The sequence below is a fragment of the Entelurus aequoreus genome, linkage group LG12, assembly GCF_033978785.1.
Source record: "Entelurus aequoreus isolate RoL-2023_Sb linkage group LG12, RoL_Eaeq_v1.1, whole genome shotgun sequence".
Lineage (NCBI taxonomy): Eukaryota > Metazoa > Chordata > Actinopteri > Syngnathiformes > Syngnathidae > Entelurus > Entelurus aequoreus.
In genome coordinates, this window is record NC_084742.1 from 24,844,902 (window position 1) to 24,860,099 (window position 15,198).

Genomic DNA, 15,198 nt, shown 5'->3' on the forward strand with positions numbered 1-15,198 from the left:
TACAGTTTTATTTCTTTCATTTTTTTATGAACAAGTTGGATAAATAATACCTTGTACAATACCTGGTTATTGACGGTGCTCTGCATTTTGCCAAATTCACAATGTGAATGCAATTATGCACTCAAAAGGTTACAGTAAGTGCCATCAAGACACAGTAGGGTTGTGTCTTGAATGCATAATTGTTCACACTGAGAAGTACGGTAAAATGCTCTGCCTTGGCAGTATGAGGATATTGCACTCAAAACGGTCAAAATGGAATTGTGGAAGGACTATCAAACAAAAAGTGAAGGCATAATCTCCAACTCATTTGAAGCATGGGGTACACGCGAGGGAGAAAAAGTATCAAAATATTTGTAATTACTGTTCAATTAACAAGGGAGGTGGGATAATGCTGGCATATAATTTGGCTGATCCAAATGTTGGTGATAATGCTCTACAGCAGTGGTTCTAAAACTTGTTCACCAAAGTACCACCTCAGAAAACATTTGGTTTTTCAATTACCACCATAATGACCAACATTAAAATACAATAGTGTAGTAGGTCTATGTATTCATTAAAACCGAGGCAGAGGTTTTATTTAACAAGTATATTTAATATTTTTGGCTACTGTAACATTACACACAGTTTGACCAGTAACACAATATTTGAATATTTTCTTAAGTTGTTTTTGTTTTTATTTGGCAATGGAGTTTGTGTACCACTAGTGGTGTGCGTACCACAATTTGAGAATCACTTCTCTATAGAATGGTTGCAATTCACCATTAAAAGGGAGAGGAGAAAAAAAACCTGGTAATTAATGCGACAATTGTTTAGCGCAAAAGTTTCAAATAAGTGTACTGTGTCCACTTATTGAAGTGTACTCACGGACTTTTCCCATTTGACACACTTCCTGTATAGAAATGTGCAAATTGAGACATAACAATCTCCCCCCAAAAAGGGATACTGCTGTGTTAATTTGAGCCTCCTATTTTTTTAAGACCGTTTGAAAAACTTCAAGAATTCAACCTTTTGCCGCCTTGAGGCCAAGACAAGACGCCCGTAAGACCGTAGCTGATTACAAGCCTACCGCCATAACGGGGCGTCTCTTTAATTATGTCTGCCTTATCTGCACCGCTGCAGTGTGTGTGTATGTGGGTGAACGAAAGAGCGGCGTGATTAAACATCAGGAAGAGCTGGAGGGTCTTATATGCTCACCTTGAATGCAGGTAAAATGATAATGACGCTCGCTTTGAAAGAAAATCTACAATTTGATCACTTAAGAGGGAATTTTTCTTCCCCAAAGGACATTTTTTTAATCTGCTGCTGGAATATGAAATAGCTCAATCAAGAAGACTGGAGATAATTATGATTGGTCATGTTTGGAAAATGTGCACAGGAATAGTCTTGCTGATTCTGTCTTATAGTGAGGATCTTTGATTCGCAGCAGGTCCTTTAAAAAGGGCAAACTGAGTGCTCCTGTCATTTACCGGAAGATAATCTTTGACTAGCAGTTTTGCAGTAGGTGCTTAACGGCAAAGCACAGTGTTCCTATATATATACATATACGTAATGTTTTTATTATGAACATTGTATCATTGTGAATTTTTTGAAATATTACATCCTCCCCCTGGCTCAGGTCATGTACGCCACCAGCCCGTATTCCGACCCCGTGGTTTCGGCCGATATCGACCCCCAGCCGATCATCGACGAGGAGGAGGGTCTCATATGGGTGGTTGGCCCCGTCCTAGCCGTGGTCTTCATCATCTGCATCGTCATCGCCATCCTGCTGTACAAAAGGTGAGTCTCTTTGCTATAATACTCTTTTTTTTTTTTAAATGGCTCTTTTTCCTCCCCTGAGCGATAGCCAGACTAGGTGCTGTCACGGCGCATCAGTCAAGTGTAGGAGTGAAGCAGCTCACTATCTTGCTGCATGTCACTGCATGGCTGTGATGCCTTGGAGATGCTGCAGGGAGCTGGCAAGCATCCAGACACCTTTTTTTTCCTTTCCTTCTTACAACTCACATCCAGATGCACTACAAATACTCCATCAGCAAGGCAGTGGTAGTAGCAGGAAAAGACAGCAATTAGCCCCTTTATGAAGCTAAATGACTTGTGGCACGTCACGAATTGTAACGTGTGTCAATGTTTCTCTCCTTGCTAACCAATGGAGCAGCAAACCAGACAGGTAGGAGGGCCCCTAATAAGTCAAAACAATGACCAATGCAAGTGTTTTTAAACTGTTATGTTGTGTGAAAATAACATCGTAAAAATGATAAAAAAAATGTTGGTAACGATTTATTCTTTGCAGGAAAAGGGCTGAATCCGAAGCGAGAAAAGGAAGCCTGCCCAACAGCAAGGAGATGCCCCTGCATCACCCCACCGACCCCGTAGAACTACGCCGCCTCAACTTCCAAACACCCGGTGAGTACCAGCCAAGCCTGGGATTATCAAGAAAAGAAAACAACGTCAAGGATGCTCAATTGGCAGCGGCACGCCAAATCCGGACCCTGTGAATGACATCAGACCAGCCCCTGAGGTCCGTTAAAAACTTGGGAGTGGCAAACATTTTTGCAGCAGATTCCTTTTACCAGCACAGCAACCTTGTCTTATAGAGCACGGGTGTCAAACTTAAATGACAGGGGGGGGAAATTCCAAGCAAACTTTAGATCACGGGCCGAACATGATTAATTGAAACTTCCTGTCCCACCAGTCACGCCTGTGTGGGCGTTGTGCAGGGAAAAAAACAACAACATAAAAAAAAAACATTAATGTTGTTTCCTGGACGCAGTGTACAGTAAGTTTGCACTAATTTTAAAGATGAAGAGGTGTTATGAGCTAGTAGTCTGTGGTCGCTCTCTCTGGCTTGGACATAATGTGCATGACTACAGCTGAATGGGTTTTTATGTGGACAGATATGTTTTAAGCTCCACTTTATCACCGGTGTGGAGTAAATATGCATTTATGAAGATATTTGCGTTTGTGTTTTGTTCGTTCCCACTTGAAGAGTTCTATTTTCCGACAGTGTGAGATACTATGGGAGAGAAATGCTTTGTGTGCATGCTGAGGCAGCTGTGAATGTTGTTTTGGGTCGTTTTAATTGAGTGATTGTTGATTGAACACCTCCTTGTCATCCTTGTAGCAAAAGCTATAGTATTTTATATGCACACAAAAACAGCCAAATCTGGGAGATTTGTTATTTCAGTCAGGATGTCGGTAGAAAAGCGCAATTTCCGGGATTCTTCCGCAGAATCCAGAAAAATTGGCAAGCGTCTTGTTGTGGTTACAGTTATCACATTTGACTGTTGTCATGTATATTTAAAGTGTTATTTTGTACACTATAGACCCTATTAATACCACTGTGGCCTTAAGTGTTGGTTGTAATACTCAAAGGGCCTCATTTACTAAGATCCAAACACCACGCGCTAATCAATGTGTGCAATCTTTAAAATAGCGTGTACAATTAGTGGGCATGTTGGGTGTGATCTATTAACACTGGGTGTGCAATTTATAAGTGGCACAGACCGCCATATTTAAATAAGCATTGTGCGTCTACTATACGGGGCATCAGCACAGAGACACTGTCATTTACACATTCATGTTAACGTGCTCCTCCTGTCTGCGGCGTTTTGCTATGTTTTAAACAAGCAGGAGACATGTACCACTTTGTATGGGCATTTTAGAAGAAGTCCTGCAGTGCATCTACATTGACACCATTTTGTTTTCCTTTTTCTTTAACGCTGAAAGTGCATTGATTGATTGAAACTTTTATTAGTAGACTGCACAGTACAGTACATATTCCATACAATTGGCCACTGAATGGTAACACCCCAATAAGTTTTTCAACTTGTTTAAGTCGGGGTCCACGTTAATAAGGGAGGGAGGCTGCACTACTGTGTGCTCCAGACGCAAAAAATGCATAATTGAAGAAGTTATCATATGCGATATATGTCAGTTATTTATATTTGATGTGAAAAAAATGAACGTCATTAAGAAAATATTAAATGACACCAAAACGCATCAATTTAATCTGTTTTAATCAGCCCCTCAAGTCATCCAGCAGCTATGAAATTATAAAAGGATGTTGCTGAATAGACGTCATGTCTAATATTTTATTTTTCTGACCATTCAAATATGCTTTAAATGTACACTTTGGACAGAGGATTCTCCTTTCATTGTGTGTCTTCGCAGCACAAGCACATTTCACTCACATTTCTCTCACAGCCATGTGTGTAACTGTGTCAATTTATGCATCCTATTCAAACATGCTAAATAAAAGGCACAATTGTGCTCCAAAAAGGTGATAAATCACATTGCGCAAGCCATATACTGTAATATATCAGCATTTTCTTCTGTCAGTATTGTCGCTGTACTCTGCGTAATAATGAAGACAGACACGCAACATGGATTGCACGCCTTATTCTGCTCACTTAAAGGAGAAATGCACTTTTTGGGGAATTTTGTCTATTGTTCACATGACGACGGCTTTATAGGCAAAATTCAACGGCTCCCATAGGCTCCATTGTAAGCTGACTTTTGATCACATTTATTTAATATTTAGAAAGCATTAAAACCTGTCATCATGTATTTCCTAATGATAATTCCAAAAAAAATGCAGTTCCCCTTTAACAGACACTGTCCGCTGCGCACAAGTTTAATAGATCAGCTATCAAGTTTGCACATATTTTAGTACACATTAATCTTTAGTAAATCAGGCCTAAAGTGTTCATGTGTGAGTTGCATCAGCAGTGTAGCTGAAGAAAGCTTTAGTTCTCATTTGCTGAAATTTGCCATGCGGACGAATACATGTTGACTTTGAAATGACGCCTAGTTGACACCAAGCGTCTTTGCATTCCGTCGTTAGAAGCGTAGAGATTGTCGTGTTGAAGATTTTTCACTCATATTGTCTGTGTGGAGTTTGCATGTTCTCCCCGTGACTGCGTGGGTTCTCTCCGGGTACTCCGGCTTCCTCCCACCTCCAAGGACATGCACCTGGGGATAGGTTGATTGGCAACACTAAATTGGCCCTAGTGTTTGAATGTGAGTGTGAATGTTGTCTGTCTATCTGTGTTGGCCCTGCGATGAGATGGTGACTTGTCCAGGGTGTACCCCGCCTTCCACCCGATTGTAGCTGAGATAGGCTCCAGCGCCCCCCGCGACCCCAAAGGGAATAAGCGGTAGAAAATGGATGGATGGATGGATGGATGTTTATGTTTAATGGACTTTTTGACTTTATTTGTTATGATTATTTATGATTTGGCGAGTTTTGATACCAACTTCAAGACTGGAAGGAGACAGAGGAGAGGTGCAGATACTGTGTCCTCTCATCCCGGAGAAGTCTTGACAGTTTGGTGGCAGCTGTCATCCACACCTGGACTGACATGGTAGTCAAAGAGGCATCATTCTACACGCAGTATATCTTTGAGCTGGAACTTTCACTTATAGAGACCAATTTACGGCAATTTTGAAGCTGTGATCTTGCATGATGATCGCTGAACATATTTTGGGGCACAGCCACTAATGCCCCATCTTCCAGGTCAGCTGAAAGGATGATGAATTATTCCTTCAGGCTTATTTGTGGTGCATACTGCAGGAAGCTCTTAGGCAACCATCTCAAGCCATCTGATTTTTTTTCAGCCTTTCAGGACCTTCTTTTCTGTTTGCCCTCATTCATTCAACGTTTTCATCTTAAAGGACGCTCAAGCGACAAGATTGAAAGTGGCACTTTCATTGTCACCCCTCTGGTGGAAATTGATTTTAAGTAGGGCACCGCGATATAAACACCCCTTTCAACGACAGATGATGGGAAAATGAGGCCCCCTGCCTTCCATTAGCTAATGCCCACTTGTGGGCGGAAATCAAGCTGCTGAGCGCGCGTGCTCTCTATGTCGCAAGTTCCTTATTGCAATAATAGCGCGTTAGCATCTCCTCCAAAAGGAACGTTATGTTTTCAGCTAATGTCACCTCCGCCTTGTGGGAGTCACTCAAAGCTGGAACTTTTTGCAGCCTGTTTGTGTCCTGTTGACTTAGCCTAGCAAAGAGTCTAGCACGATGTTACTAATAATTAACCTCATTTAGCAAACATGCACATTCTCTTTCTTCAGCCATGTTTCCACCAAGCAGTGCTGCGCTAATCTTTTCCTGACATAATATGCTGTATTGACCGGAATATAAGATTACGCTCTGTTTTTGGGAAAAATAATTTTATTACACCAAATCTAAGAAAAAAAATCCTTGACACATTTATTCGGTTCGTAAGATCAATCCATCCATTTTCGACCCTGAATAAAAACAATATAAAGAGCCCTCTTTTAGGTCGTTTTATGAAGAAAAAAAATGTAAACGCAAGCTGAAACACTAAAAAAAAAATCATTACCCTGTTGACCAAAGATACAATTAGCTTCAACATAAGCTGATAAGACAAATCTCTTTTTAAGGCTGTTTTATGAAAAACAAATATTTTCAACTCAAGCTGAAAGACAAAAACAAACATGTCATTGTTGACCGAAAATAGGATGAGCCTGAATATAAGACGATAAGACAAACCTTCTTTTAAAGGCCGTTTTATGGAAAATATGTAAAACTTAAGCTAAAAGACAAAAAAAAATTACCTTGTTAACCAAAAATAAAAAAAAAGCCTAAATTTAAGACGATAAGACAAACCTTCTTTTTAAGGCCGTTTTATGGAAAAAATGTTTGACTTTAAAGACAACAAAAACATTACCCATTTGACCAAAAATAAGTTGTGCCTGAGTATGAAACAGTAAGACGAACCCTATTTTTTTATTTTTAAGGTTGTTTTACGGAAAAACATTTTAAACTCAAGTTGAAAGTAAAAAAAAAAACAAGATGTGAAATATCGAATTTAAGAGAGACTCTTTTTTTCAGGGCCCATTTTTGTGAAAGTGGCTTTTAACTTTAAACTGAAAATGAGGCAATTACCCTACTTGCACGAATACAATTTGACATTAAAAAAAGACAAGTATTTTAGGCAAAATTAAAGACAAAAAAAGTTACCTTATTGGAACCTTTTGGGAAAACAATTGGAAGACCAAAAAAAGACAAATTACTCTGATGAATGTAAGACAACCTTTTTTGAGAGCCATTTTGGGGAAAATGTGTACGACAAAAACAAAACAAAATTATGATATATCCCAGAATATAAAACAACACTTATTTTTAAAGGCTCTTGTATACTGTATGTGTGACAGGCAGAAAATGTCTACTTGCTTGTTGAAGTCATTTGGTGCCATCTTGTCTTAAACCCGGGTCAATACAGTATTAAACATGTTTTTTTGTTTTTTTTGTGTTGTGTAAATGGATCCAAATTTAGCATTATCTGGTTCAAACATGGCTGTTCACATTTCACCTTTTTTTGTATGTTGTATTAAAAACATTTTCTGACGTTGCATCAGGCCACTACGACACGCCTGTTTTACTTAATGAACATTTCCTCCACAGGTTCGCGTGCGTGCGGTCACCCAAGTAGCCTCCATTTGTCAAGTTAGTTGGCCTCAATTATCCATTTGCCATAATGACAGTACATTAGCTTTCCTTTTGCATCCAACACTCAGGGTGTAACGGTACTCCAAAATGACAAGTCGGTATTTACTGTATCTCGGTTTTACGGTCACGGTTTGGTTCAGTTGAGTACAATAAGGGAGCCAAATGCAAAACTTACAACTGTTTTGCTTTTTTGTGAACAACTTTATTGAACGTAAAAACAGAACACTTTTTATCCCAAAAATTAAATTGTCCAAAAAAGAAAAACATTAATAAAATATGAATTTTCAATTTGAATTTTTGTGTGAAGTATACCTTTGCAGCAATGCAACAGAAAAAGATTGAACAGTGTGATTTTTTTTTTTTTTTTTTTTTTTTGTCAACTACAGTTCTGTATTGCCTGAAGTGCAGTATTAATTGTTCCAGTTCGTTGCTTCTGACCCAAAAACTACAAAAAACAAAACAAAAAAGTTATCCCACAACTTCAGCAAATCTCATGAAACTTTGTTTCCACTTTAAGTGTCTAAGTATATTTTGCTGGGTTTTTTTGTCATTACTGGTGACAGCGAAACAAACAAATGTAATTATAACCATAGAACGGGTGGCGTGGCTCGGTTGGTAGAGCGGCCGTGCCAGCAACTTGAGGGTTCCAGGTTCGATCCTCGCTTCCGCCATCCGAGTCACTGCCGTTGTGTCCTGAGGCAAGATACTTTACCCACCTGCTCCCAGTGACACCCACACTGGTTTAAATGGAACTTAGATATTGGGTTTCACTATGTAAAGCGCTTTGACTAGAGGAAAGCGCTATATAAATATAATTCACTTCACAAGAAACAGAAACATTTACTGTCAATTCAAATTCAACCAAAACATTCAGAAACAAAAAATCCCCACAAATGATAATTGTCTTAAATTAAAAAAAATAATGTATTATTTATTTTATCACAATTTAAAAACATACAATTTGTGACAAACATTTATTTTAATTATTTGATGAAATGCACTAATGCGATTTATAAAAATAAAAAAATAAAAAGTCTTGTTACCCATTTCTACTGAAAAATAGCCCTTCTAGTCTTATTCCCTTGTATTTGTCGTTTACGTATTTCACAGAGAAAGTCAACTGTTCCCAAGCAGGAGACTTTAAAGGACCAAAGGGGATTTTCAAACTCTGTCCTCTCCTTGGCGTTATTGCTAGCTATGACTCCCGCTACACGTGACATGTGACTCTGAGCAGTAATACTTCCTATGCCTCACTTAATGTGTACTGTGTGGTAGGCCTTGGTAGGCCTCTGTACCATACCAAATGTTCTATACCATATTCTCAAACTTTTTCCCACCAAGTACCACCTCATAAAAAAAAAAACTATTATGACCAACATTAAATACAGTAGTGTAGTAGGTTTAAGTATTCATTACTAACAAGGTAGATAAACAATATTTTTGGCCACTGTAACATTACACATAGTTTGAACAATTACACTGTGTTTGAATATAGAACAATTAAAAACTGTACTTTATTCAAGTGATTATTTGGCGTACCACTAGGTGGAGTCTGCATACCACAAGTGGTACATGTACCACAGTTTGAGAGCCACTGTTCAATACAAAAAATCTGACTATGAAATACCGTGAAGTACCGTTACACCCCTATCCTACATTCCCTTCTTCTTTTCCCGACCTAGTTGACCTACTGTATATTCCTTAAACCGCTTGGAATAATGAAAGGCAGAAAACATCAACCTTATGTCCCAACGTGGAACTATCTTCTTAACCATCCTCCCTCCATGCTAACCCGGCTTTGGCCTCCATATTGTCCTAATAATTGAAGCATGGCATATACAAACTAGCCTAACAAGATCAAAACATCTGCTTATCTGCTTGTTATTGGGTTATGCTTCTATATTATATGAAATAAATTCAAGTCCCAAAAGGAAAAAACTAACTGCATCCCCAGATGACTGACATGCATTTCCATGTGACTGACAGGTATGGCGAGCCACCCCCCAATCCCCGTCATGGACCTGGCGGATCATCTGGAACACCTGAAAGCCAACGACAACCTCAAGTTCTCCCAGGAGTACGAGGTGAGTGCAGAGAGGCTTTTATTGTCTTTGTTTGCTGATGTTTTGCAATCTTAATGAAAAAACTAAAAATGTACCATATTGAGCTGAATACACCTGAAGCCACCTCTCTTTTTCAAAACCTGTTTTTGAAAAAGATTTTTCTTGAAGACACAAAGACAAAACGTACCACATTAACCCAAACATAGGATGATCCCTCGTTTGAAGGGGAACTACACTTTTTCATCATTCACAAACGATATGTAAGACAACAACAAATATATATATATTTTTTTTTATGCATTCTAAATCCTAAATAGACGCTAGCAAAAGTCAGCTAACAATGAAGCCTATAGGAGTCTATCTATTCCACCTATAGAGCGCATCCAAAAGCCTCTATCGTCGTTTTATATACACACTGTAGGTATATATGTAATATAGTATCCTGGCACATTTATAATAACATGTAACATTTACATTTTGCTCATTTTAAATATTAAGTATTGATTGATGTGTCACAACGTTTGTTCTTCCCTGCAACGACAACAAACCTTCTAATCATGACGGACTTCATGAGAGCAATCGGAGACTACTTTGGCACAAATGATGATCCAGAACTTTGTTTTTGAACCTGAATATAAGGAGGATGAGCTACAAGTTTTAGAAGCTGTGTGCTAAACAGCTTACGCTTTAGTGAAACACTAAGCATCATGCAGCAGTTTTGCCAAGTGCTGAACAAGAAAGGCAAACTGCGATCATAATAAAACAATCACTTACTGTACAATGTCTGCTCTCACTGGGATGCTAACTGATGGATATTCATATCTTTCCGTTTAGATGAAGAATTAATCACAGGTTTAAAAAAAAAAAGATGCCGCAAACAAGCGTTGGTTCGCTAAAAATTGATTTGTCTACTTTAACGCTTATAATAACTATCAGTAATACTAATAACTTAATATTCAGGTCACATGATGAAAATTAAATATTGTTGGCAGTTTTTGGATGTTTTTTAGCTTTATGGGAGGAATAGAGTACTCCTCCTATGAGCTGCAGTGTTAGCCACCTTGTACTTGCCGTATTTAATGACTTACAATGCATTAAAAAAAAATATATATATATATGGTATATATATATATATATGCCGGTATATATGTGTGTGTGCTCTTGTCTTACATAAGGATTGTGAATGATAGGATCCCCCCAAAAAATTGCAGTTTCCCTTTTATACCCATTTTTGAGAAAAAATATTTCCTTTAAACCAAATCAAAAACAGACAAAATGTTTATATTTACCAGAATATACGATGGTATTCTTACCTTGTAAAAGATGAGTTATATTCGGGGTCTGGAGATGAATGCATCCAAACCAAGACGTGACGACAAACAAACTAGTATCAGCTTTTCTGTAGTTGTTTCACTGTATATTGTGGTCAATACAGTAATCAATTTATTGGAATCTTTCTCCAAAAAAGTGAAACAAGTAAAACTAACAAGAAGGATGGAGAAAAGAGAAAACAAAGATACAATGAGCTCAGGGGTACCTAATGTTGTGTCCATTGAGTTATGTCTTCATTAAAAAAGCACAATAGAGTATTTTCCCCGAAGTGGTAAAAGATGCCCCGTTTTCCTTTTAGTGATGTCGTATTTCATACTTCATTTATCTGCAATGAGAGACTTGCTGGAAGACGTCAGGCTCGACTCCCCAAGAGTGGAATTGCAGACTAGTCGTATAGATGAAATGAGGTTTTTGTTTCTGCAGTTGCTGCACACGGCAAGCATAACCCGTTGCCCTTACACAGTGGCCATTATTGCCCTTTTTTAACAGGTTACAGCCAGGAAATGCACACTGTCAATCTATATGATAAACAAATTTGGAAAAAAATATAAGACATACCGTATGCCCTCTTTTTCAAGACCTGTGTTATGGGTATAGTCTTAGTTTATTTCGAACATGCACACAGTTTCAATGTAGTACATCACATATTTACAATTTTATATATGCACCTGTGGATAGGTTGATTGGCAACACTAAATTGGCCCTAGTGTGTGAATGTGAGTGTGAATGTTGTCTGTCTATCTGTGTTGGCCCTGTGATGAGGTGGCGACTTGTCCAGGGTGTACCCCGCCTTCCGCCCGAATGCAGCTGAGATAGGCTCCAGCACCCCCCACGACCCCAAAAGGGACAAGCGGTAGAAAATGGTTGGATGGATATTACGACATGTCCGAAAAAGAGGAGTGTTAATTTTGACAGCAGTTTTTAACTTACTTTTAGTCAGTCTGTTGACAAAAACATATTTTAGTTTTAGTTATATTTTAGTAATCTAAATTGATTGCTTTAGTCTAGTTTTAGTCGACTAAAATTACAGTAAATTCAGTTGACTAAAATATTAAGTATAAAGGATAACGCATCTTTGAAGTTGTCTCCAACCCATTTTATGAAGGTTAGTGGAAAGCATTGCAAAAACTAAATTCACAAGACCTGCCCTCCAGGAATATATCAGTAACTACTAGGGGTGTGGGAAAAAATCGATTCGAATTCAAATCGCGATTCTCACGTTGTGCGATTCAGATTCGATTCTAATTTTTCAAAAATCGATTTTTTTTTTAAAATTATTATTTTAAAAATATTTCTTTATTTATTATTTTTTATTTATTTAAATTAATCAATCCAACAAAACAACACACAGCAATACCATAACAATGCAATCCAATTCCAAAACCAAACCCGACCCAGCAACACTCAGAACTGCAATAAACAGAGCAATTGAGAGGCGACACAAACACGACACAGAACAAACCAAAAGTAGTGAAACAAAAATGAATATTATCAACAACAGTATCAATATTAGTTACAATTTCAACATAGTAGTGATTAAAAATCCCTCATTTACATTATCATTAGACATTTATAAAAATAAAAAAATGAACAATAGTGTCACAGTGGCTTACACTTGCATCGCATCTCATAAGCTTGACAACACACTGTGTCCAATATTTTCACAAAGATAAAATAAGTCATATTTTTGGTTCATTTAATAGTTAAAACAAATTTACATTATTGCAATCAGTTGATAAAATATTGTCCTTTACAATTATAAAAGCTTTTTACAAAAATCTACTACTCTGCTTGCATGTCAGCAGACTGGGGTAGATCCTGCTGAAATCCTATGTATTGAATGAATAGAGAATCATTTTGAATCGGAAAAATATCGTTTTTGAATCGAGAATCGTGTTGAATTGAAAAAAACTATTTATAATCGAATCGCGACCCCAAGAGTCGATATTGAATCGAATCGTGGGACACCCAAAGATTCACAGCCCTAGTAAGTACATTTCACGCTAACCTTACTGTGTGATATTATTTGAACAGAAATTAAGCATTTTTTCAAATGTTGAATAATATACGACTAAAATAGTCAGATGAAAAAACAAACTAGTCCTATTACATATTGTGTATACAGTAACTTCGCTGAGTGTGCAAAATTGATGTCTTGGCCACTGTCCCGTTTAAATACAGCAACCAGTGTTATAAATCTAGAACATGCATATATCTCACATACCTGTCTTTCTTTTTGTGTTAGCTTGGAAAATGACAAATCCATCCATCCATCCATCCATCCATTTTCTACCACTTGTCCCTCTCGGGGTTGCGGTGGGTGCTGGAGCCTATCCCAGCTACATAACGGACAAAATTGCTGTATTGACCCAAATATAAGGCAACTGTGAATGTAAGGCAACCAGACCTGTTTTTGGAAATCTACTTTCGTTAAGTCAATAATTAAAGACAGCAAAAGGACAGAATAGCTACAGTGAGGAACATAAGACGAACCCTTGTTTTCAAAACCCATTTATGGAAAAGTATTTTCTTCAAGACAAAATCGAAGACAAAGTTACAGTATTTACTTGAATATAAGATGATCCTGAAAATAAGCTGACCCCTTCAAAATAAAGCTAAAAAACGAAGACAAAAATTACCGTATTAACCTGAGTATAAGACGACTGTGTACTGTATATAAGACGATCCCCCCTTTTTCGAGACCCATTTTTGTAAAAATGTTTTTGTTAAGACAAATCAGCAAAAAAAATGTAGTAGATGATCACTCCTTTTAAAGACCTAAACAAGCGCTTTTTACAACCACAATCTCACAAATATCTTTCTTCCCTATCAACAGTCCATCGACCCCGGACAGCAGTTCACCTGGGAACATTCCAACCTGGAGGTCAACAAGCCAAAGAATAGATACGCCAACGTCATCGCCTACGACCACTCGCGAGTCCTGCTCTCTGCAATTGACGGTACGTCCCTCCCCTTACCTCCCCTCGAACTTGCTTTTTAACAGCATGACCACGCTGTACTTTTTTCTTGTGGCGCCAACATGTCATTTGCTTTCATGCCTCGGCTGCTAGCGGGGGGAATAGATGGCTTTTTGAAATAGGCAATTTTCCCCCCGCCTTGCTGAGCTCGGCACTCGAGTCCGATTGAACAATCACCCGCAAACCCGAGAGACGCCAGCGCGTTCTTATTTCTCTCGCAGCCGAGCTGTGATTATATTTGATTCACGCTTAGATTTCATATTAAGTCGTGGCACAGTATGTTGAACGAGGACTAAGGATGCAAAATATGCATATAGTTGGCACATAAAACGCAGCTGCAAGACAGCTGCTACATGCATCATCTGCAGAACAAGGATATTTACCAAAACGCAGAAGGAGGACTAGTTCCTAAACACATGCATCACATACATAACAATGAAAATGTCCGAACATATGCGAAATGAGGACATATCCAAAATACAATATCAGCATGCATTACAGGGAGCATTTCTTTAACACATTCATAGGGAATTTTGAAAACATGCATAACGACAACCCATAGGAAGTGATGATATTTCCCAACAGTAATTCCAACAGTAATTCCGTAAACAAACGGGTTGGGGAGGAGATCTTGCCCCAAGTGGAGGAGTTCAAGTACCTCGGAGTCTTGTTCACGAGTGAGGGAAGAGTGGATCGTGAGATCGACAGGCGGATCGGTGCGGCGTCTTCAGTGATGCGGACGCTGTATCGATCCGTTGTGGTGAAGAAGGAGCTGAGCCGGAAGGCAAAGCTCTCAATTTACCGGGCGATCTACGTTCCCATCCTCACCTATGGTCATGAGCTTTTGGTTATGACCGAAAGGACAAGATCACGGGTACAAGCGGCCGAAATGGGCTTCCTCCGCCAGGTGGTGGGGCTCTCCCTTAGAGATCGGGTGAGAAGCTCTGTCATCCGGGAGGAGCTCAAAGTAAAGCCACTGCTCCTCCACATCGAGAGAAGCCAGATGAGGTGGTTCGGGCATCTGGTCAAGATGCCCCCCGAACGCCTCCCTAGGGAGGTGTTTCGGGCACGTCCGACCGGTAGGAGGCCACGGGGAAGACCCAGGACACGTTGGGAAGACTATCTCTCCCGGCTGGCATGGGAACGCCTCGGGATCCCCCGGGAGGAGCTGGACGAAGTGGCTGGGGAGAGGGAAGTCTGGGCTTCCCTGCTTGGGCTGCTGCCCCCGCGGCCCGACCTCGGATAAGCGGAAGAAGATGGATGGATGGATGAATTCCGTAAACATATGCGTCACATACTGTATGTAAGAAGGAAAATGTAAGGACACAAAGGGGCCCTAAAAT

The 15,198-nt window shown here is 39.1% G+C and overlaps 1 protein-coding gene across 50 annotated transcripts in view; it reads left to right on the plus strand.

Annotated features, from left to right (window-relative positions):
• The window catches only part of LOC133661813 (receptor-type tyrosine-protein phosphatase delta-like), a 660,250-nt gene that overhangs the window by 615,442 nt on the left and 29,610 nt on the right, over positions 1–15,198 (plus strand). For 17 of the 50 annotated variants that reach the window (XM_062065281.1, XM_062065285.1, XM_062065290.1 and 14 more), the window contains 6 exons: positions 1,616–1,776; positions 2,150–2,164; positions 2,288–2,400; positions 7,438–7,479; positions 9,469–9,566; positions 13,714–13,837. In XM_062065281.1, the coding sequence (XP_061921265.1) occupies positions 1,616–1,776; positions 2,150–2,164; positions 2,288–2,400; positions 7,438–7,479; positions 9,469–9,566; positions 13,714–13,837 (553 nt within the window). The remainder of the gene's footprint in view (positions 1–1,615; positions 1,777–2,149; positions 2,165–2,287; positions 2,401–7,437; positions 7,480–9,468; positions 9,567–13,713; positions 13,838–15,198) is intronic. The other 33 variants (XM_062065298.1, XM_062065302.1, XM_062065300.1 and 30 more) reach the window with 5 other exon arrangements.